This window comes from Martes martes (genome assembly GCF_963455335.1).
Source record: "Martes martes genome assembly, chromosome: 10".
NCBI lineage: Eukaryota > Metazoa > Chordata > Mammalia > Carnivora > Mustelidae > Martes > Martes martes.
This window is the reverse complement of record NC_137898.1, coordinates 111019922-111043896: the sequence shown is the minus strand read 5'-3', so window position 1 is coordinate 111043896 and position 23975 is coordinate 111019922. Positions and strand designations below refer to the sequence as shown.

Below are 23975 nucleotides of genomic sequence, written 5' to 3'. Positions count from 1 at the left end.
GTTAAGATTTTTATTTATTTATTTGACAGAAAGAGAGGGAGAGAGGGAACACAAGTAGGGGGAGCAGGAGAGGGAGAAGCAAGCTTCCTGCCGTGCAGAGAGCCCAGGACCCTGGGATCATGACCTGAGCCAAGACAGACGCTTAACGACTGAGCCACCCAGGCGCACCATGAGCATCTATTTTAACACGTGCAGTTTAGTGCATGACAATTATGCCACAAGGAACTGTTTTTCAAAGAAAATATTGGCGGATGTAGTTAAAACAGTACCTGAAAGCAAAATTCACTATCATAAAAATGTATGTCAAGACCATTTCCCAGGTTCTTGGGGAGCCTGGGTGGCTCAAGTTAAGCAGCTCTTTTTGGCTCGGGTCCCAGCATCCTGGGATGGAGCCCCATGTGGGGCTCCCCGCTCAGCGGGAAGTCTGCTTCTCCCTCTGCCTCTGCCCCTCCCCCCAGCTCATGATCTCTCACTCTCACTCATAAATAAAATCCTTAAAAAAAAAAAAAAAAAAAACCTATTTCCCAGGGTCTAAATCGATCCACTGGCGGACAACTAAACAGAACAGGAAACTCAGGAAGAGCAAAAGTTGATTTTGTTTTGAAGGGGAGAAGAGCAGTGGGTGGTAAACGGCTGAAAACAAAGATGAGTTCAGACTTAGAAAAAAGAAAATGTCTTTTAGAGAGTTGGATGTTCAGGTCCAAAGTCAGAGGTGGGGAGCGGGGAATCAAGGCTGGAAATATTTTTGTATCCTGCAGGTCACAGAAATAAAAGCTCTTTTAAGAGACACCTATTTAACCAACCGAGATGCTGCATTCCTTCCAGAAGGAATGGGGGCATGCTCAGCCCCCAAATCACAGGCAACTCTCCAACACCTTCATGCATTTCCACTCTTACCACCTGAGCTATATACTTGACAAGTCAAGCACTCAGTGCCATCCACATTTATTTTGCAGTTACTTAATGATATATTATGGAAACCAATGAAATTGACAAAGGAAAAGACAGAATTTTCTTCTCTATACATAAGGTTGAATGCTCCTAAAAGACTCAGTACAAGTAAACAAAATAATGAATTGCTGTAACAGATGTGATAATTCACTAATAAAATCTTGGAAATACAATCACTCAGATGTCACAGGTATCTTAAGTTTTTGCTTCACCTTAAAGAAATGAAAGCTGGAAAGACAAGGCAGACTGTGGACCATCCCAGAAAGAAAGGCCCTACATCAAAATACTGGTGAGTGAATTTACAGGTAGGTTAAAACACAGTGTTTGTAATATGTATGTATCTTTTATTATTATTATTATTATCCCCAAATTCAAGTGACCTCTTAGTTAACAGCCAATCACCAGTTTCTACTGCATCTCCTAAATAGGCCTCTATTGTAGCTTTCTGCCCTCAACTGACAAACTTCATTCTAGTTCTACATACCCGCAGTGATACGATGCTGCTGTCTTGCTACAAAGTAAATGTACAAATTCTACCTGAAAAGATAAAAGAATTGGTACTTGGAAGGCTCCAAATACAACAGAACGTTCTAGTTCATGATGTCATGCTGTGAAACAGATTTTTTTTTTAGCAGATTACTGGCCCCGGAACAGGCATATCTCTTGCCGTTCTCCTCACTGTAAGGGCAGCGTGGATCCCGCAGCATATAAAGGACAGGAGGAGGGCACTGGAAGAATCGTCAGTAGACTCTCATTTGCCTCATTTGCCCCATTTACACAACAGGGGATTTTGGCTTCCAAGATATCTTGAAAGATAAGAAAATTACACAAAAATTGGAATCTTCAGAACATAAGTTAGTAGGGGAAGTGCTTAAGTGAAAACAGAATTCAAGGTATAAAAACAAACACGACCAAGTAAGGTAAAGCATCTCCTTCTGGCTCACAAACCAGATCCACTTGTCCAAGTTAGTTCTGAATGTTAGGGACACACTGGATAAAAGGGAAACGAAGACGTGGCCCGATGCACCTCCGCCAACATACACAGCCACACCACAGCTGTGGCTACGGAGCGCCCCTGCGCACGCACTCCCACACCCACACCAACACACGGGCCCAAATATAAACCCACTTGGATGGCAGATCGTCATCCTTTCAATGCTGAGAGCATTACAGAGATGATGGAAAATATCACAAACAAGTTTTAAGGACCGAGAAGGGAGAAAGGAGCTATACAGCAGACACAATTTATCTGACAGAACTTTACAAAATGTAAATATTCCAAGGACTTGCAGAAGAATAAAGTCTGGGGCCTGGAAGCAAGATAAAAATAAGAAGAAACTGCACTGCTTCTGAGGCTATAAATGTTGCTTATACATACACATTCTGAGGCTAAATTTGAGGCTAAATTTGAGGTCAGGATGCTAAGGGTCCAGACTGTATTAGTTGTTTCAAGCCCCATCAAGAAAGTATCTTTGTTTTCTTCCCCCAATTTGTGCTGAGGATCAGAAAACAAGGGAACATTTGTCTGTTAAAGCAACACACTCCTGAAAGAGAAGTACCCTATGAGTCATCCCTGACATACAGGACGCGACGAGAATCACTACAGCATCAGAACATCTCTGGGGCAAAATATACAGAGTTTGGAAAAAACACACAAAATCTACAAAACTACTCAGCTGGCAACAGAGAAACTGGGTCACTCAAAACATTTCACAAAAAATTTTTACTCAGTACCTTATATTTCAGAAGATCAAGCTGGACTTAGTAACTATTTGCTAAAAGCATGAGCCCAGAGAGTAATGTAACGAACTCGGAGCCCTCCAACAGGCATTCAACAGACAAAGCCTTCATTAACCAGATACCCAACTGTTCACCCCACTCAGTTGCAAAAATCATCATAATAAAAAATATTTACTGACAAACCAACTTCTTATAAAATTAGTACTTCTCCAAATATCTCTGTGTTTAAACCCACAGCCATCTGTGCTCCTTGTGGTAACCCTTTGGTCAGTCTCTCCGTGAATTTTGATGTAATGTGTATTAACTTTGTAGGGTGACAGACGGTAACCAGACTTGTTATGGTGATCACTTTGTAGTGTATATACATTTCAAATCACTGTTATACCTGAAATCAATATAATATTGTATGTCAACTACACTCAATAAAACAAATTAGGAGTTCTCAGAAATTTTCGAGGAAAAGGAAGCAAGTAAAGAGTTAAGTATAATCTTAAAATTTTAGCTAAGGAGAAACAAAACACTAAAAACAATGGTGCCACTGACAAATTATTACAATGGGATGGAAGCTGGAGTAGATCCTATAGTAAATTTCTTACAACAATTAAGGCTGTCAAAGAAATAAAGAAAAAGGGACAGAAGTCTGGGAGACAGGTTCTAGGTCTGGGGCACAGAGTCAGAAGAGAGTGCAAACAACTACAGTGTCAAAAGCAAACAGAACAGGTGCAAAGGTGCGTAAATGCAAGAAGAAAAGGTGAAAGCCACCTTTCTGGGGACCACCGGAAATCTTAATTTTGAGGCCATGGGAACCTGACCTTCCCTCTGTTACAGAAGGGAAACCTTCCCGGAAGGGACCAAAGAAGCAGCTTACCTTAGTAAGTCTGCACGTATGAACCACTCTGAGTTAGAAAACAGTTTCAAGAGTTAACTCACAATCCTTCCGCCAGACAAGAGCTAATGTTAATCCCATTTTACATACGAAACAAAGGGCTCCAAATACAGTCAACTTTTTAAATATCATGATACACTTCCATGTTTAGTAAATATTTTTTCCCCAAAATTACAAAGATTGGCTATCCATCAAAAAATACCTCTTAACAAGAAAATCTATTGGTCTTGTCATAAGGCGTAATATGCATGCTTTCCTGCTACTACAAAGGCGGCTTTAGCCAAGAACTCCATCATTCAAATTGGCGGCTAAAAATTATGTGCCTTCAGAGACACCAAGTGGAAGTGACAATTGCAGCATATCATCAATGCAGGTAAAGGGCATGTTTTCCCTTCTTTATGACTTCCAGTTGTGGAGGAACATTTAGTTTCACTCCTCATATTTCCCTAAGTGGGGCAGAAATTTCCACCAGAGTAAAAGTAAAGGAACAACATACCTGGCTTTTCTCCACTCCTTCACTCTTTTTTTTTTTTGAGACAGAGAGAGAGAGAAAACAAGTGCATGCACGTGACCAGGGGGAGGGGCAGAGGGAGAAAATCTCCAGCAGAATCGCTGCTGACTGTCCCAACTCAGGGCTCGATCTCACAACTCTGACTGAGATCATGACCTGAGCTGAAATCAAGGGTTGGTCCCAGAACCTACTGAGCCACCCAGGCGCCCCCTCCACTCCTTCACTTTTAACTGCCCAGGAGAGAGGGCCTGGCCTGGGCCACTGGCTAGCCTGGGGCCACAGTCGCTCAGCTGAGCTCTTTGCTCGCTCTCTTTTTCAGATCTAGATGGTCTGTAGAACCTAATATGTGCTCCTTCATGTCCTGTTAGAGAGGAAGCCCTTGCCTCCACGAGCAAGGTCTCCATCTGTCTGACTGCAGCGGTGACAAGCATGGCAAGTCACTTTAATTCAGAGAATAAGTATTAATACGTCCACTTGGCTACAGATCTAAAGCCATTCTCTGCCGTGTTTACTCAGTAGTAAAGCCGACACTCTGATCTCCAGCTGTGTTCTCCTTTCTCAGCTGGAAAGGAAGCTGGAGAGGAAAAGACAAAGACGTTCTTTACTGATCCCCTAAAGCCACAAGCCAGGATAACAGGTAAAATAAAAACAAGCCAGACAGAGAAGAGCTCTTTGTTTTTCCTACCCGTCCTCCTTGTTTACAAAGCATTTAATAAAAATCCCCACATGTGGGTGACAAGACATGTCAAAGAGTACTAACTCTCACGTCACAGCATTGCCATCATCACATGAGTTCAGTATCAGTTAAAAAGCCAAAGCACCAAAAACCTTGTGATAGGGACTACACAAGGGCAAAACAAAACAAAACAAACAACCTAGGAAACAGTATTCGCCTCTAGGAACAAGATCAGATTTTGAAGCAACCTCTGGTTAGATTAGAGGACCTGGTATCTTAAAGGTTCTTCTGGACTTCAAATTCTGATTTCTAACTAGAATTCTACCTGCGGTTTGTACCCATCCCTTTAAATCATGCTGCTTCTATGTTCCTGAGCAGCTCAAGGAAAGTGCCGCTATACAAACACGTCGATGAATAAACATGAACCTCAAATTCTTCGTCTGTAAAAATCAGCATATTATCCTGGACTCCTCCGAGTTTCTGAAGGGAATGAATCAGGTAATCTATGTGGAAAAGTATCAGAATTCTGGACACACACATTTTAGTTTTGTGTTCCTTTTTCGGTGGCGCGCAGCCACCATCTGTCGCCACTAGGTGGCACTGCTGCACGTGTCAGGAGGGTAGCCTGGCTTGTCTTCACCAGCTGCAAGTGAAACGTGTAAAAATATGTGAAAAAAACAGGGGTTTTCCTACCATCTGATCAGCTGATGGATAAAACTTCAGACACCTGAAAGAAGAGGCTATGATCACTTTATATTCTATAAGATATAAAGGTGCTATTAGCACCTTTACTAAGGTTTAAATCCTACCTCATTTTACTTAAGAAGTGTGGGAAATCCCATGAAACAGCATCGGATAAGGTAAGAGTTGTTGACGGCTAATGAAAATGTTTAAACATTTACCTCCGACCCCAAACTGAGAGAAACAATCTCATCCTCAAAAGCAGAATGTGTGTCAATATGAGCAGGAATTCCTGGGACAGAAAATAAAATAATAGGTCATTTCATTTGTCCTGTCAGTAGATTGAAGACACACACAGCCTCACACTATACCAGGGAGAACACTGCTGCTTTCAGGAAGGTACCGTCATTTAGTGAAAAGCAAACGCTGAGGGTGAATGTGACTCCATGACATCAGACCAAACCCGAACGGAAAATCTCTCCACTTCACGGCGAAGAGCCACTGGCTCCGCTCTGAAACCCAGACGCGAGAGTCGCTGCTTACCTGGGGCATTTGCCCAAACCCAGCCCAAGAGAACGTGCGGCAGATCAATACCGAAGCACTGTTTGCCCGTGAACACGGGATTCCCACGCACAAGCAGAACAAAAGCAAGAGCCGGGTGTGAAGACTAGACACACGCATCATTCCGACATCAACTGCTCATCTACCTTCACTGAGCATCTCCCAGGAAAAAGGACTTTGCTACGTGGTAGGAGTATATAAAGCAGGAAGACAGAGCCCTGTCCTCAGGGATCATACACACCAACAGAAAGACTGACAGGTACATACATAATTACAATACATTGTGATAAAAGCAGGAAAAAACTCAAAACCCCATCATGTCTGCCATTGCTAAAATCCTTAAGAGCATTTCACTACTACAAATATCCCAGGAAGATGCTGCTAAAAAGTGCAAAAAAATTCAGGAGCCTAAAGATTTTTACTAACATATCCTAGAATTGTCGTCACATTCTCAGAGGAGAAGGAACGAAGAGCAAGACCATCCAAGCAAGCAGCCTTCTTCTGGGTATCTGAAAGCTCAGTGGCTCTCCCACCACACGGCCTCCTGTGTCTTTGAAACAGTGTCCTCCCCCTCTCTGCATGAAATGCTGAGACAAAAAAAAAGACCACAAACAGCAAAGGGGTCAGTCTGCTTACCTACACTTTGAGACACAAATTCCTCAAGGGATTAACGTGTAGATCTACAGGGGATTAAAGAGCCAACACAGGTAACAGACACAAGCAAATTAATGCGAAGAGTTAGTTTACGCTAAAAAATCATACCTTTGATTTTAGAGAGTTAAGGAATCTACTTAGTCATGAAATATATGATTGCAAGGTGGAAATAAGAAAATACTCACCATGTCCGGGCTCATACTGGTTAACAGTCAGTTGATCGGGTTTGTGTTTAATGAAACCTTCCTTCAACCACTTCTCCAGAATGCTATCCCAAATGTCAGGAAGACCTGATGTCAGTAATCACAATGATGAAACGTTAAAATATTTACTTTGCATGTTTTACTCAAGAATTAGAAAAGCCGGGGTGCCTGGGTGGCTCAATAGGTTAAGCCTCTGCCTTCAGCTCAGGTCATGATCTCAGGGTCCTGGGATGAAACCCCGCATCAGGCTCTCTGCTCAGCAGGGAGCCTGTTTCCCTCCCTCTCTCTCTCTCTCTCTCTGCCTGCCTGCCTCTCTGCCTACTTGTGATCTCTGTCAAATAAATAGATAAAATCTTAAAAAAAAAAAAAAAAGAATTAGAAAAGCCACTGTGAAAAAAATCACAGCTTTTATTTAGCAGTCATGATCTAAATATAACAATAAACCAATAAGACAAAACAAAATAAAAACGAAACCTTCAGAATCTTTTAAAGTTATTTTATTGATTTTTAGTGAAACAAAATTTCCAAAAGAAAAATTTTGCTCACAATTTTGGCATTTTGTAAAACAGCAATAAAATTATAAAATTTACTATTATATTCTGGAAATTAGCCTGACCACTCTTTCTTGTTATTTTAAATTATTCTGCTTTTTAAAATTAAATTTAAATTTAACTTATTTATTCTGAATCATTTCCTTTTATTTTTTTTTTTAAGTTTTCTATTTATTTAAGCAATCTCCACACCCAATGTGGGGCTCGAACTCACGACGCCAAGATCAAGAGTCGCTCTTGTTGGGTCGGAGGTTCCGGGAATGCAGGAGGAACAATAGAAATGAACGCCGGGGCCGCCATCTTCCAGTCCCCTCCCCCCACTTCCGTAAACCTAGACTCTCCCACCAAAAGGGGGTATGCCCAGGTCACGTCTCCATAGGTAACCTGATACCTATGCAGGAAACAGGAGTATCAGGAGCCCTGGCCCCATACCTTGCGATCACCAAATATGGATGTGAGCCCATGCCTTACCTTGGCCTGATAAAAGACCCCCACCAACTCCCTCCCAGTGCGACTTCCTCGACTCCCCCTTTCCGAGTCAAGGAACCTCGCCCTAGAGTGCCCACCTCCTCCCGGTGCAACCTTCCTGGCTCCCCTTCTCCTAAGCCCTGAAACTTCATCGGAGATGCCTTTAATAAATCTTGCCTTGCGCCTACCTCGCCCGGTGTTGTGTTTACCTCGCCTGCAAAACCTTACAGTTCCTTCTTCTAACTGAGCCAGCCAGACACCCCTAAATTATTTCCTTGTAAAAAACACAGTTTTCGGGGTGCCTGGCTGGCTCAGTCTGAGGAGCATGTGACTCTTGATCTCGGGCTATGAGTTTGAGCCCCACTGAGCCCCATGTTTGGTGTAGACATTACTCAAAAAACTAAATATTTAAAAAACAAAAACAAGAAAACAAAATAGTTTTCAAAGTAAAACTAACTTACTTTCACTAAAGTCAGAAGTATTATTTTATAAGGGAAAGTAAGCTTTCAATAAGATTAAAGTCATACAAATAAACATAACTCCCACACAATCCTACCAAACGTTTAATTACAGATCATACAATAAAATCTTATTAATTAGTCAACCCAGTAGCAAAAACTGGCAAAGGATATGAAGGGAAATTCACAGAAAGGTAAATAAAAATAGCCAACCTCACTAGTAATCAGGAAATTAGAAAGTTACAAGTTTCATTGTATCACATGTTAGTATAGGTGGGGGGAAGGAGGTACACGCTGGGTAAGAACCATGTCGATACGGCTGAGCTGGGGGCGGTTTTTCAGTATCTGTTAAGATTTTTAAATGAACACAGCTTTGACGTAACAATTCTACTACTTAGCAGTCTCCCTTGAGAAATTCTTGCTTCCTGCCTAAGAGATATACACAAAGACACGCACAGCAGCCCTTATAAAGCTAAAAACTAGAAACAACCTAAGTGTCTACCAACAGGGAACTAACTGAGTAAGCCACTGCCGAACACTGAACACGATGAAAACTCACGGCAGATCTCCAAAACATTTAATAAAGGAGAAGAACAAGTTGGAGGCATCCATGTGAGATGTGAACATGTAACACACACTCTAACACTACGTGTTAACAACTGCACACTTCTACAGTCTCTCTGCAGGGACGTAAACTCCTTTGTTACAACAAGTGTCCTCACCTGTTAACAGTACTGCTTCTGAGAAGTGTGGGAGTGAGGATGGTGTTCAAGAGGAACTTTAACCTTAGCTACATCTATCCAGTTTTCACAAAAAAGCACTACGTATGTAATGTAAATGTTTTAACTTTAATCAGCTATTTCAACAGTGTACCTAGAAATGGCAAACAAAACACACTATGACATACCTCCAGTACATTAAATCTTTCTTTCCTGAGCCAGCATTTGTCGTTTATTAGCAATTACTTACCCCCGGGTAATGGCTTGTCTTTATCTACGTTGTTGTTCTCATAGTGGAATTCATAACCAAAATGCTTTACTCTCCTGTGCTTCAAGGATTTTTGAACTAAATTTAGAAAAGAAAGGAAACTATTTGAGAGAAAAATATTTGCATTCCTTTGTCTATTTCAAAATTGTGAGTCAGGATTCCTTTAGGAATGGTAATTTTTGGCAACTACTGGATTATCTTTAAAAAATTAACCATTCTGGACACCTGGGTGGTTCAGTGGGTTAAGCCTTTGCCTTCAGTTCAGGTCATGATCTCAGGGTCCTGGGATCGAGCCCGGCATCCGCTCTTTGCTCAGCAGGGAGCCTGCTTCCTCCTCTCTCTCTCTCTCTCTCTGCCTGCCGCTTTGCCTGCCTCTCTGCCTGCCTCTCTGCCTACTTGTGATCTCTCTCTCTCTGTAAAATAAATAAATAAAATCTTTTTAAAAAATAAAAATAAAAATAAATAAATAAAAATAAAAAATTAACCATTCTATGGGTCGCCTGGGTGGCTCAGTTGGTTAAACGGCTGCCTTTGGCTCAGGTCATGATCCCACGGTCCTGGGATCGAGTCCCACATCGGGCTCCTTGCTCGGTAGGGAGCCTGCTTCTCCCTCTGCCTCTGCTTGCCACTCTGCCTGTGCTCGCTTGCTCTCTCCCTCTCTCTCTCTGACAAATAAATAAATAAAATCTTAAAAAAAGAAAAACTTAACCATTCTACCTCATCTCTGCAGTTCTTTTCAATCTAAAATGGTTACAAAGCCTTGGAGTTTCATCCCATCAACTATGGATGTTGCCACTCACAAGATCATTTATGATCTGGGAAGAGTCAGAGGAACTCTCATTTGCAAATATCTCCAGGAGGCTGTCACTGAATTGCGGCAGCAAGGTACTGAGCTGCTGATCCCACACTGGAAATGCACCTTGTGGGGGTGAGGGGACAGGATCAAAGAAGATAATGTATGTGAAAGGGCTTACCAATGTTGGCTCTATAAATGTTAGCTAATGAATATTAATTAGTTTGGAGGTTAAAATCGATAACTATATAAATGTCATTTATTATTAATGCCCTTAAGAAATGTTGGCTTGACTTGCCTAATGTTAGATCTAGGCTACTTCAAGTAATTTTGAGGAAATATTAGAAATTTTAATAAAGCAAAGGAGGAGGAGGAAAGGAGAAGCACTAACATGGCATTTTGCAGAGACATTTAAATATCACATTTTAGAAGTTTTGCTTACCATTTTGATCGTCTATATCCTCTGTCCAGTTAACGCTTTCCAAAAGCATTTTCTCATCCTCAGAAGAAATAATTTCTTCTACTACCACGAGGCCTGGAGGTAAGGCCTGAAGCCCCAACTCTTTCCATTGTGCTTGGGAAACCAAAACAAAACAGTCACAGACAGAACGTAAAGTTCCTAAACACAAATAATTATGTCCAGAGGCCATTTACCAGTCCATAAAGTTCCCAATCCTCATATTCAGAAATAAGAACGCTAAAGGCACATGACATAGGAAAATACAAAAATGAAAACCAAGATAAAAATTATGGTACAGTGTATCCACCACAGTTAGCCAATAGCAAATAAAACAGTGTTTACTTAAATATTATCGGAACACAACTGAGCTACTTTTTAAATCTTACTAAGAAACAAGGTTTGTCATAATATCCACAGTTTGCCACTCTATTAAAAAGCCAGACTGTCTCTAAATATCGAAAACAGAATTTAAATGCTCATTTTTGGCCTTAGGGAGAAGCAGGCTTCCCGCAGAGCAGGGAGCCAGATGCAGAACTTGATCTCAGGACTGTGGGATCGTGACCTGAGCCGAAGGCAGACGCTTAACCTACTGAGCCACCCAGGCGCCCTGCCCTTAAGTTCCTGATACTAGCTATGCTCTAGTAACAGGAAAAGCTAAAACAGCAAAAAACGTATTCTAAAGAAATAAAAATATCATCCTACGAAGAATTATTTGGTTTATATTAAAAGAATTTGAATGCCTGTGCCCTTCAAAGTTTAAGATAGGTGTAGCAGTGAAAGAAAAAGAAGAATGGATTTATAATTAAAGGGAATAATGCAATTCATTTACCATTAGAGATCTCATTGTTCATGCTACAGATGGGATCTCTAAAGTTTTTCTACTGAAGAGTTTTCAATCTTGAATCATTTAACATAAAAATTCACAAAAATAATAATATAAATGTCTACTAGATTTTACTATTGTTTCAGAAACACAAATAGTGAATCACCTGATAAATATTTACCAAGTGTTTACACATGTCAGGCGTTACATTACTTATTCAAATTATGTAAGAAAAGCTTTGGGGAAAATTCCTTAAAGACAGGCAATTTACAGTACAAGTAATTCATACTTAGTTTTCTAAAAATAGTTTTAAAAAAATAGAATGAGAAATACCCCCTTGTATTTCTTACTCGGTGGCTCTCTGTTAGTAATTAACAAAATCAGTATCAAAACATTTGTGACACAGTTCTGTTCTCTGTTTGTTTCTACTAAGATTTATTTCCTAACAACAGCCTTGGAAATACATCTGGATCTAATGTGGGATTTCAAATAAGGTACAGTCCAGAACTCTGTGCAATTTCTTATTGAGCCTTTAACATACTGACTACGGGAAAACCGAAGGACAGTACTTTCTCATGATCCCAGGGTCCTGGGATACAGCCCCGCATGGGGCTCCCTGCTCAGCAGGAAGCCTGCTTCTCCCTCTCCCACTCCCCCTGCTTGTGTTCCCTCTCTCGCTATGTCTCTCTGTCAAAAAAATAAATAAAATCTTAAAAAAAAAAAAATTACTCCCAAACCATTCAGTTTTCAAAAGCTGGTCATAAACACATGCAATACAGAGATAACACAGTTTTTTAAATCTAAAGCTTATGTCATATTTTAAATTAAATACATAGAGATACTGAGAATTATAACCCTTAAAACATATCTTTATAAAGTCTTTAAAAGTTTCCCGAGTCTTATTTTACAAAAACATAAATTCGGTCAGATTATCACCACCCATCCCCGGGGTATCTGAACAAAACATTATGTTGCCTAATGGCAAATAGATAGCAAATGAGTATAATGGGAGACCAGATGTCTACATCAAAGTTCATCTCAGTACATCTTATTTCCATGGGACAGTGGTGAAAAGATCTAATAATCTCTGTAGCAGTTCTGTATATCAGTCTACAAAGATTTTATTTATATTTCCTTAAATAAAAGTACATTAAAAAACCAGTTCCGCAACACACAATCACGTTGGACAGTGCGCCTGTGAATGTACGAACGTTGCCATCATCACAGAAGGGTCTGCTGGACACGGCTACTCTAAAGCTTCGGGGATCGCTGCTGGCTGGAGGTGTTCCCCCATAAATGGCAAGCTTGGCACACAATCATTTGGGTCACAACTGATTCTTAAGCGATTAATTAAAAGCTTCCGGGTAGACGCTATAAAACTGGCAATCTGAATCCCCAATGTTAAATTGTGAAAAAAATAACTAGGTAGCAGGGTTCCAAAATCAGTCACACAGATAATAAATAGACCGTGAGGCAATAGGGCCAGCTCCTTAAAGGCAGACTATGCCTCACCCACGTCGCTTCCACGACTGGCCCTGCACACACGAGGTGGGTCAGCAGCATCTGTGAGACAAAAAGGGGCTGCTTAACTGAGTTCCTGTCTGGTTTCACAATCACTGAACCTCCTAATGTGGGTATGAAAAGAAAACTCCCACAAAACGAACGACTGCTTTTAAAAGACACCTGTAGGGGCACCTGGGAAGCTCAGTGGGTTAAAGCCTCTGTCTTCAGCTCAGGTCATGATCTCAGGGTCCTGGGATCAAGCCCCGAATCGGGCTCTCTGCTCAGCGGGGAGCCTGTTTCCTCCTCTCTCTCTGCCTGCCTCTCTGCCTACTTGCGATCTCTGTCTGTCAAATAAATAAATAAAATCTTTAAATAAATAAATAAATAAATAAATAAAAGACACCTATATACTAATACCTTTTTCCACAAAGTTCAAGTATAGAATGATCTTTTGTCCTAAATCACCCACTATTTCTTTTCCGTTGAGGGTGACGTAGGCTTTCCTGGCTTCTTCTGCAGTTTTGTATCTCACAAATGAGTAGGGCTTATTAGGGGGCATCAGGAGACCATCTACCAGGCCACACTTCTCTAACGCGGGGAGCAGCTGGCTCCTGCCGACACCGTTCCCCAATCCACCATTGGCAACAACCAGACTCTTTAAAAAAACAAAAGAAGAAGAAGAAAAAAGACATGAGCAATTAGCATCAATCCATTTATTTTCAAATAAGATTTTAAAATGAAACAAAGTAAGTTTATTTTTAAATAAGATTTCCACAAAGGTGTAATGAAGGCAGGGAAAAAAATGTTCCCCTGAGATGGGGAAAAAAAGGTTTCCTTATGGTGGTTATTTGGTTTTCTAATTTCATACATAGTATATAAACCAACTTATTAAATAGTACAGATTTAAAAGTATACCTATGATATAAGTAACACTGATTTTTAGATAGACTTTGCAGTAAAATATTCCTTTCTTAATGGCTATACATACAAATTAAAATCTCACATTTATTACTACTTACAAGTTTAACACAATGAAAGAGATATAGACGGAAGACAAGGAATAGGAGTTACATATTAATTTCTGCCAGACTATCCCCACTTTAATCTACTTAACCCTTCACAACAAAGCCTACAAAGTGCGTGATATTAGCCCCACTTCACAGAGTAGACACCGAATAGAAAAGAAATTAAGTTGCTGTAGTGATGGGGGAGTTGGGTTTCAAACCTATTTCTGTCAGTTTCCAGAAACCACACTTGATATAACCATGATACGAGGTTACTACAGTTTCTACTGATTATAAAACAGGAAAATTTTCCTCTGTGTCTCAGTAATTCAGTCACTTTGCAATCAAACTTTTTCCTTAGTTAAATTTCATGCTTACTTCCTGTTATTTGCAGTCCTGTGCTAAATTTTATTGAAGGGGTTTGTTTTGGGGGTAGGGTGGGGAGTTTCCTATTTTTATTCTGATGCTTATGGCCTAACACCTCGTATAAAACACTCTACACAGTGTTAAGGTTTTTAATTTATAATCTATGACTCCTACAAACTTTGTAGCCTAAGAGAAGTAAACCACTGATGGCTTACTCTTATCAGTTTTATTGCTTATATCAGGTATTGACAAACTTTTTCTGAAAACAGCCAGACAGTAAATATTTTAGGCTTCTCAGGCAAGTCTCTGTCACATGCTCTTTTTCATTTTCAACAACCCTTTGAAAATGTAAAACTCGTTCTTAGCTTACAAGCCAGATCTGACCTGGGGACAGTACTCTGCCGAGCCCTGATTTATATACAAAGCAGATCAGAATATAACGTATTAGTTTCATATACACCAAATGGGGATATCTAGAAACTTGACTTAAAAGAATGTAATAGATTATTATAAAACTGGACAAGAAAAGTAAAGCTCTGTGCTATCACGGAAGACCCAATACTTCATATGTTTCCAAACACACAGATATACACGATGAACCAAAACACTAATACGATGATATAAAACATGGTATAAAATTTAGTCTAAGATGGCTTGCCTTGGACCTCATTCAACAGGGTTTATAAAGTACTAAAATAACTTGGCTACATGCAGCCATAGATACAAAAATATTTCTGTATTCCCAAATCTTAGGAATTGCAAAGGTGTTATAAATGTCAAGGGTCTGTTACCCCTTCTAGAAACTGAGGAGCATGGTGAGGTGTGACTTGAGGAATACTAATGGTCCTCAAGGATGCTGTTTAAGTGATCTGTGGGCAATTCTAAAGGCAAACCACACAAAAACAAGTGCAGAGGGGAGGAAAGGGAGGAATTTATTTCCTACTGTATTTGAGTCACACAATGTAACTAAAAGCAGAAAGTGTCTTATTTATAATTGTTCGAGCAAGCAAGTTTCCCAATAATGTGAAGTAAAGAATTCAATTTTTTTTTTAAGTTATCTTCAGTCCTGACAATTTGAGGACCACTGCTCTAAAAAAAATCTCACTATGGCTACAAATGTGCATAAAGGCACACATACTTAGCACACATCATGAAAAGAACATTTGTTCTCTCCTGGATAGATAATATGCAATTAGAGGTTCTTCTAGAATTTTATTCCTTTCTTGTAAAAATATTGTGGAGAAAAAATAACCAAGCCCAAATAAGAAGACAATTTGGAAGCCATGAAGGTGAGGTTAAAGCTTCTAGAAATCTAAAAAAAAAAGATCCACTAGAAACAGCTTCGGAGGCAGAAATAAAAACACTAACCATTTCTTTCCTTACACCTGTCTTCATGACCCTAGAAGGAAAAGAAAGCAAGTTACATTTGGGAAGAGAAGAACCGAGACGATGTCAGTTTCATCCTCTGAAGGCCTCACAGCCTCGGTGGCTCTTGGCAGAAACAGCAGAGTGTGTGCGTCATATTACTTCTAATCTATGATGTATGCTGTCCTCTTTATAGGAATTTGGCTTAATTCTCTGAAGTCATTAATACTGTGTCTAATCTAAGTATGGGCTTACTACCTGCTAAATTTAAATCTCCCTCAACAGGGGCACCTGGGTGGCTCAGTTGACTGAGTGTCTGATTTTTTTTCTTTTTTTTTTTTAAGATTTTATTTATCTGACAGAGAGAGGGAACACAACCAGGGGAGCAGCAGAGGAAGAGGGAGAAGCAGGCTTCCGGGGTGGCTCAGTCGTTAACCGTCTGCTTTAGGCTCACATCATGATCCCAGGGCCCTAAGACTGAGGCCCACATCGGGCTCCCTGCTCGTCGGGAAGCATCTGACTCTTGATTTCAGCTCAGGTCATGACCTCAGGGTCGTGAGATGAAGCCCCACATCGGGCTCTGTGCTGAGCATGGAGCTTGCTTAAGATTCTCTCTCTCCCTCTCCCCCCACCCTGCTCTCTTTCTCTCTAAAATAAACAAATCTTTAAATAAATAAGTGAATAAATAAATCTCCCTTAACAGATTACTCGTTTCTAAAACTATCACACAGCACAGAAGACAGTGTAATGTGATACAAGGGTAGAGCACTGGTCTGAAACCCAAGTTTTAATCCCAGCTTCACCTTCTCAAGGGCATGTTTTTGGCCCTTGGTTAGATAATGGCTGATCTTCCTTCCTGCCCCTAAGAACCAAAAAAAAAAAAAACCAACCACTTTGGATTCACATGGAATTTTAACAATGAATAAGTACTGCCACATATTTGTTCTAGAATCTAATCCAATGGAATAAAAACACATGCGATACTGTATCTTTACAAACAAAGAAAGCTGAGATCAAAGGGACTGCTCATGTCCAAATAAGAGGAAAAGGTAAGAGTTAAACTGAGTTCTTCTTTTTTTTTTTTTAATTTTTTTTTTAAAGATTTTATTTATTTATTTGACAGACAGAGATCACAAGTAGGCAGAGAGGCAGGCAGAGAGAGAGGAGGAAGCAGGCTCCCCACTGAGCAGAGAGCCCGATTCGGGGCTCGATCCCAGGACCCTGAGATCATGACCTGAGCTGAAGGCAGAGGCTTTAACCCACTGAGCCACTCAGGCGCCCCAAACTGAGTTCTTCTTAACTCACAGTTCAAGAAGTCTCACAGTCCCTCATATGTATAATTGATATATATTATAGTATAATATATATAATTTAATTATTACCATTAGAAAATGAAAAGGCTTTGTGCATAAGGTCTGATAAATTGAACCTGTTTTACAGCACATAATCAAAATACTTATAAAAAAATGGTGTTAGGAATAGAGGGGAAAGAGAACATTAGGATACGAAAGACTGGGGTTTAGTTTTCTGTTCAGCCACTCTCTCAAAGGACACACCACCTGTCACAGCCTTAGTTCTCTAACCCCTCACGTAAGAATTCCTAAGGGATTAAAACACAATAATGAATAGAAGGACGCTTTGTAAATTCTATACAGTCATTCAGAGTTTCTGTTAACATACACCACCACTCCCTCCAGGTCAACCCACATGGCCAATGGAAATTCAAACTATGTCCCCAAAATAGAAAGTTAGCAGGTCCTGTCGTGTGTATACTGAACAGAGACAACACAAGACTGAAGGGGAACGGCCTTCTTCTCTGAGCAAGTAGTAACAAATGTGACTATGACACATTAACATGGCGATACGACCACATTCAAACAGTAAGAGTTTTTGGTTACCTGAGTGGCATAGGACACTGTCTCAACGCCTTCGTGTCTCAGCAAAGTATGCCTGGCTTTAATCTGTTTCCTTAAGAACTTCTTCTCAGTTTTAGTGAGTTTGTAATTACTGTGATGGTTGCTGTCCATGACAGTACTGGGGAAAAAAGAAAAAGGTAGAAAATGACAACTTTAAGAATCCTAACGGAAGTTATAACAATGCTATTCATATATTCTATAGTTTATAAATATTTCTATGTGATCATTTTTTAAAAGGCTTATTTGACTTTTCACCAACCAAGAGAAGTGAAAACAAACTGATGCCTGGACAACAAAGAGATAATTAAGAAGGTAACAAAAAAGCAAGAACATCAAAGAAGCAAGAGCATCTCTGAGCGTTCTACAAAATGTTCCAAAGCTTTAGCTCTATTAATGGCACTACATTACCCACAGGTGACATATCCCTCACTTGTGAAGTCCTAGGTAAAAATGTGCCACAGACAAATTCTACAAACATAAGGTTAGGAAAGGAAGAAAGAGGAAAAAAAAGAAAACAAAAAATTCACAGAATATATGGTATGATTCTATTTACATAAAGTTCAAAACCCAAAAGTAAGCCATAGATTGTTTAAAAATACACATATAGCAACATGCAAAGAAATAATAAACACACAATTCAGGACGGAAGTTGTTTCTGGCAGGAAGAGAGGAATGTGATACAAAAGGGATATACAAAAGCATCAAAGGTATTTCTTAAGCCATATAGTGATTTAGGTTTTTTATTTTTTAAGCTACACATATGATGTATATTTATATCCATAATTTTTAAATACAGATATAAGAATCCCAGAGAACTGTGCTTCCCTTCTACTAAAATATGTCAGTCAGCAAGTAGTTACTGAGCCCTTTCCCACAAAGGCTTTCACACTATCCAAATCAACAACCTACATCGTGCCGTTACCTATATATTTCAGTCACAGAATTTAGCACAATTTGTGATGATTTGTTTCATAGCTTAATCTCCCATCAGGATGTAAACTCCAAGACAGCAGGAAAGTTAGACATAGTAGGTGCTCAATAAAAATGTGCTGAAAAGATAAATGAGTGATAATGGGCAGATACACACGTGCCTATTTACTGTCTCAGCACTCCGCAGCCTACGACTACAATACACAGGTCATGCTTTCGACAAGCTTAAAAATTAGTTGAGGAAAACAGACAAACACGAAACAGTGAAAGAATAATGTATCTTGACACAATTAAGTGTTAACTGCAGAGTCTTCCAATGTGAAAAAAATAAGATCACTGTTAACGGGAAAAATCTGGGAGAACTTCAAAACAGAAGTCGACTTGAGCTGAGCACGGAAGGGCAAGAGGAATACGGAGTCATCTGGAAGGGAGGTGTCCAGCGAGACAATAAAGAGCAGGAGCTAAAAACAGAAATGGCTGCACCTGGCAAAGACAGGGAGAGGCAGGCATACATTGCTTAGAGCAGAGACTGCTGGCTGATCCGCCGATCCCACTCTGCACCCACTTGAAAGTCTTTAAAGTTAGCAAACAAAATAAATTTAGGAAGTTAAATAAAATTTATTCCAAAACAGCTCATAAACAGCCAAAACTCTCATTACAAATCGTTATGCCTAGAGAGAAAATGCTGAGGCGCCTGGGAGAACAGCCAGGAGCTACCGGAACTGACCCGCAGGGTCCGCGCGGGCCGAGCTGGGGCCGGTAGCGCAGGCCGCCCGGGCGGCTTCGCAGGGAAGCCAGAGGCAGGAGGGCCTGCAGCAACTGAGCACGGCAAGTAGGAACGACGGGCTACTCCCGCGCGGGGAGCCTGTGAGAAGAAAGGAAAGAGAGAGACAGGGGCAGGACAAAAGAAAAGTTCTAGTACCTTCCGTAAGACTTGGTGACTACAGAGACCTAAGGGAAAGAGGAGACACAGATCCCTTCCGAACAGGACAGAGCCCGAGTGACTGAGAGACCAGCAACGTCATTCTGAAACTGGAGAGTCAGAAGAGGGTCAGGAGAGACAGTGGAGTAAGGGAAGTCAGAATGAGTAGGACTGAGGATGGCCCCGCTGAGCAGAGAGCCCGATTGCGGGGCTCGATCCCAGGACCCTGAGATCATGACCTGAGCCGAAGGCAGAGGCTTTAACCCACTGAGCCACTCAGGCGCCCCGAAGGGATATTTTGACACTGCATTGATTATAACTATTTGTTCCAATGTTTGGCCCCTTCCATTGGACTATGAGCTCTTTGAGGACAAAGATCACGTCATAATTGTCACCGTTTCCCCAGGGTCTCCGGGAGTGCTGTGAGACAGTATAATAACACAGTGTTCAGGGGTCCAGGTTCTACATTCAAATCTCAGCTCCAGCACTTACTAGCTATACCATCCTGTGCGAGTTCTTTCTGTGCTTGCGTTTCCTCACCTGTGAAACTGGGCTCACAGTGCCTGCTCCTGGCACATAACTCCTCCTAAACCCTAAACTAAAAAACTAGACCAAACTGGATCATGGCTTCTAGCCGCATAAAGCCACGCCCTCAGGAGGGCCCCAGCTTCCCCATCACAAAGCCTGCCTGAGAAAACTAAAAATGCTGCCAGGAAATTTTACTATTTGTTCTAGCAACACCTGCCAATAGGCCCCTGATCTCCCCTTCTTAGACCATTTATTAAAAGGGGATTACAATTGTGAATATGTATCTCTTGCAACTCAAAAGTATCTCTTTCAGAGCACCTGGGTGGCCCAGTCAGTCGGGCAGCCAACTCTTGATTTCAGCTCAGGTCATGATCTTGGGGTCACAGGATCCAGCCCTACATTGGGCTTCACGCTAGGCATGGAGTCTGCTTGAGATTCTCTCTCTTGCTCTGACCGCCCCCCCCCAAGTCAACGCACTTGCACTCTCTCTCTCTCAAATGAATAAATAAATCTTAAAAAAGAAAAAGAAAAAAAGAAGTATCTTTCTCAAGGACCTGAGAGCCATTCCTTTGAAATGTAATCATCAGGAAGGATAGGGCCTCTGTTTCCCAGTCTCTGTGGCGGGACAGAATCCTATTTTTAACTGCTAGCTAGCAAACACAGCTGGCCTAATTGCATTTGCAATGACCAACCGTTTGTGGTTTTTCACTTCTCTGACTCTGTGGAGCCCCTGCTCTACCTCTCACCCCGTTCTACCTTTAAAACACCCAAATCATTTCTCACAAACTGGGAGCTCAGCCCTTTCCCCCACTGTCAGTAGTTCCTAAATAAAATCTATTTTCACCACATTCATGTCTGGCTGTGTTAATTTCTGACACTAGCTCATAAATTTGTTAAAAGAATTAAATATGACTATTAATAAATTGTTGATAACTTCCAGAAGAGCGGGATCAGAATGGTTTAAGAAGACAAAGAAAAGCTGAAGGCCCTCGAAGGAACTATCTTACTGCCATTCAAGATCATCATCTTTGGAATGGCATCTTTGCAGTGTGAAATGGAAAACAAGGGATAAATACACTAAGAATTCTTCCTTTAATATGTCACATGAGCCAAGACTGCAAAGTGGAAGAAATAAGAAAAAGATGCTGAATATCTTTTTAAAAAGTATGACAGTAAGAGCCTCGTACCAGCAGATGGAGCCTCATGATCACATTCTGTCATCCTCTCTACCTTCTTCCTTTTCTTTTTTTTAAATTTTAAAAAAGTTTTACTTGAGTTCAAACAATTAGCATTAGAAAATACTTTAAAATTTTTAAAAAGTTGCAACTCTGAACTCAATCAGAAATATTGAGTGAAAAACAATCCTATTAATTCAAGTGATAGTGTGTTTTGTTTTTTTCCCTTCTTCCTTTTTGAAGACAAATCCAGATAGCCCCGAAGGCTCATTTGTTCCCCATGCCAGTGACCTGGCAATGTGCGGGGCCCAGCAGGTCTGAGTCACCTCAACACAAGGAATAGGCTGATACCAGCTGCCGAGTTCTGGAGATGCCCCCTTTCTAACAAGGTCACTTCCCTGGCCAAGAAATCTCTACTACTGCACAAAGGTTTGGATGTTCCTTGCCATGCTGTGGGAGTGTTATGGGATGTTACGGGAGTGAGGTCACTGTTCACTAGAGAGCATTCGCCATACTGAGTCCAGTCTAATCAAAAACAATCTAAGCGCACTCTCTGTGGGAGAACAAGATATTAGAGATTACACAGACTCTGCTAGTAAGTTTAACCCCAACGTATCCTATTGGATATTGCCCCAAGGGCAAACTAGTGTGATCCTGCCCTCCTTGAACACCAGAGTGCCCATAATGAACCGATGCAGCATAGGAAAATGTTCCTGTGCTTGTAGATAAATTTGAATTTAGAAGCTATTCAAACTGCATTGCCTACTAAAAAAGAAAATTAAAATTTTAAAACGATTTAAAAAAATTGATGGGTCACCTGTCATATCAGCCTGTTTCAATTCTTTGAAGGATACCTACTCTACATTTTCTTACGTCCTCATTAATTTGATTTCTCTCTTTCTTCTCTAACTTACCAAAAAATATACTATGTGAAAGTAGAGATTTTTGTCTTTCTTATTCACCCTGGAGCACTCAGCACCTAGAACAGGATCTAGCAACAAAAAGTCACCCAATAAACGTTTACTGAGTAAGCCAGTACTTACTAAACTTAAGCAACCTTGCCTTAACTCCTAAACCACTTCTTCAGAACTCTGAGCTTGGTGACCCACTTCGATGTTTTCACTAATACTTGGTGTGTGCCTCTATCTCTGCTGTTTTCAGACTGTATTATAATTACCCATTTGTGTGTTGGGCTCGCCCAGAAAACTGTCGTCGACTTGAGGTCAGAGACTTGAGTGCCCGGCATACAGTAGGTACTCAGTAAATATCTGTGAAATAAAATCAACTGAATCCACAGCCTGACACTCCTAGGGGCCAAAGGGCCTCTCAGGGAGTACTTAAACGCTAGCACAGCAACATTCAGCTGTGTGACCCCGCAGACCACCAGCAGCTCCTTTTCCTCGCTGCATTGGCACAGGTCAGACAAGTCGGGGCAGCGCCAGACTAACCCTCCCCAGGCGGCGATCGCCCGTCCCTAACCCCAAAGGAAACAGAAGAGTGACACACACACATGAGCATCCGTACCGAACACACACACGTGCACCCCATACACCGACAGGACCCGCCGCCCACAGACCAGCCCAGGTGCCCGCTCCAGCCATCCCTGCCCTCGCTCTGGCCTCAGGCCCACCCGGGAAAGGCCGAAAGGAGAACGCGTGGTTGCAGCCATGCCGCCTGCCAGTGTGAACCGCCACAAAGCACCGCCGCGGCTCAGGCCGACAACCCGCCTTCGCCAGCCTCACCAGTTTGTCCCCCAAAGCTGCGGCGGGTACACGCACAGTCTCACCTGGGCGCAGCCATGTTGGAGAAAGCTGCACTACATTTCCCGTGAGTCTGCGGGGCGACGAGGGGGCGTTCCCACAATACCCTTCGCTGCCCTGGGTTCTCGTCTTCTTGCGCAGCCTCGGTTAGGTCCGTGAGCGACTGCATTATCTTGAAGACTTGGTTATTTATTTGCGGGGATAGTAAGGGCTGGGAGTGCATCTGACTTCTGGTGGCTCCCCACATGGTCACTTTCAAGCCCGTTGTGTCCCTTGGTCGCACAATGATGCCTCCCCTCCTTGAGCTTGGTACATCTTTCCTCCTAAATCTTTTTAGAGGAACGGAAGAGGGCCCTGGGGGTCTGAAAGGTGACCTCGCGCCCGGGCCACAGAGAGGAGAGCAAAGGGAATATGCATGAGTGTGCCTGGGAAGGGGGGGGCATCACACAGGGACAGGATGATGTGTGCAAGGACGTGGGGGGCGGGGGAGGGGGTGGATGCAGGATGCAGGAAAGATGGGCTGCCCCAAGACACAGAGGACTCTCTCTGTAATTATAGAAACCATTCTCTTGTGTAGGTCTGAGAGGACCCTGGAGGAAATGGTGCTATGTGGAAGGCGGGAGGAGAGAGTGAAAGTAAGAAGCCTAACAGGCTGGGACGCCTGGGTGGCTCAGTTGGTTAAGCAGCTGCCTTCGGCTCAGGTCATGATCCCAGCGCCCTGGGATCGAGTCCCACATCGGGCTCCTTGCTCAGCAGGGGTCCTGCTTCTCCCTTTGCCTGCCACTCTGTCTGCTTGTGCTCACTCTCGCTCCTCTCTCTCTCTCTCTCTGACAAATAAATAAATAAATAAATCTTAAAAAAAAAAAAAAAAAAAAAAAAAAAAAAGAAGCCTAACAGGCTGGTGCGGTGCTTAAATACAAGGTAATAAACTATTAAGTAGGACCCAGCAGTGGCAGAAGGAAAGGGAAAAGATTTGGTAACAGACCAGAAGACACGGGAGAGGATGATGGACGTGAATGTACTGTCACCATTCCGTCTGCATTGTTTTGTGAGCTGTGTGAGTGCAGGGGAGGAAACGGGAGTGAGGAGGACATCACTTCCTA

The 23975-nt window shown here is 41.6% G+C and overlaps 1 protein-coding gene across 2 annotated transcripts in view; it reads right to left on the bottom strand.

Annotated features, from left to right (window-relative positions):
• The window catches only part of ALKBH8 (alkB homolog 8, tRNA methyltransferase), a 51923-nt gene extending 28982 nt beyond the window's left edge, over window positions 1-22941 (bottom strand). Inside the window, exons 1-8 of one of the 2 annotated variants that reach the window (XM_080815182.1) lie at window positions 22899-22941; window positions 17540-17675; window positions 15645-15675; window positions 13324-13561; window positions 10563-10694; window positions 9310-9405; window positions 6846-6950; window positions 5667-5737 (exon numbers count right to left, since the gene is read on the bottom strand). In XM_080815182.1, coding sequence (XP_080671308.1) covers window positions 5667-5737; window positions 6846-6950; window positions 9310-9405; window positions 10563-10694; window positions 13324-13561; window positions 15645-15675; window positions 17540-17550 — 684 coding nt within the window. In that variant the 5' untranslated portion in view covers window positions 17551-17675; window positions 22899-22941. The remainder of the gene's footprint in view (window positions 1-5666; window positions 5738-6845; window positions 6951-9309; window positions 9406-10562; window positions 10695-13323; window positions 13562-15644; window positions 15676-17539; window positions 17676-22898) is intronic. The other variant, XM_080815183.1, reaches the window with a different exon arrangement.
• Window positions 22942-23975: the final 1034 nt, after the last annotated feature.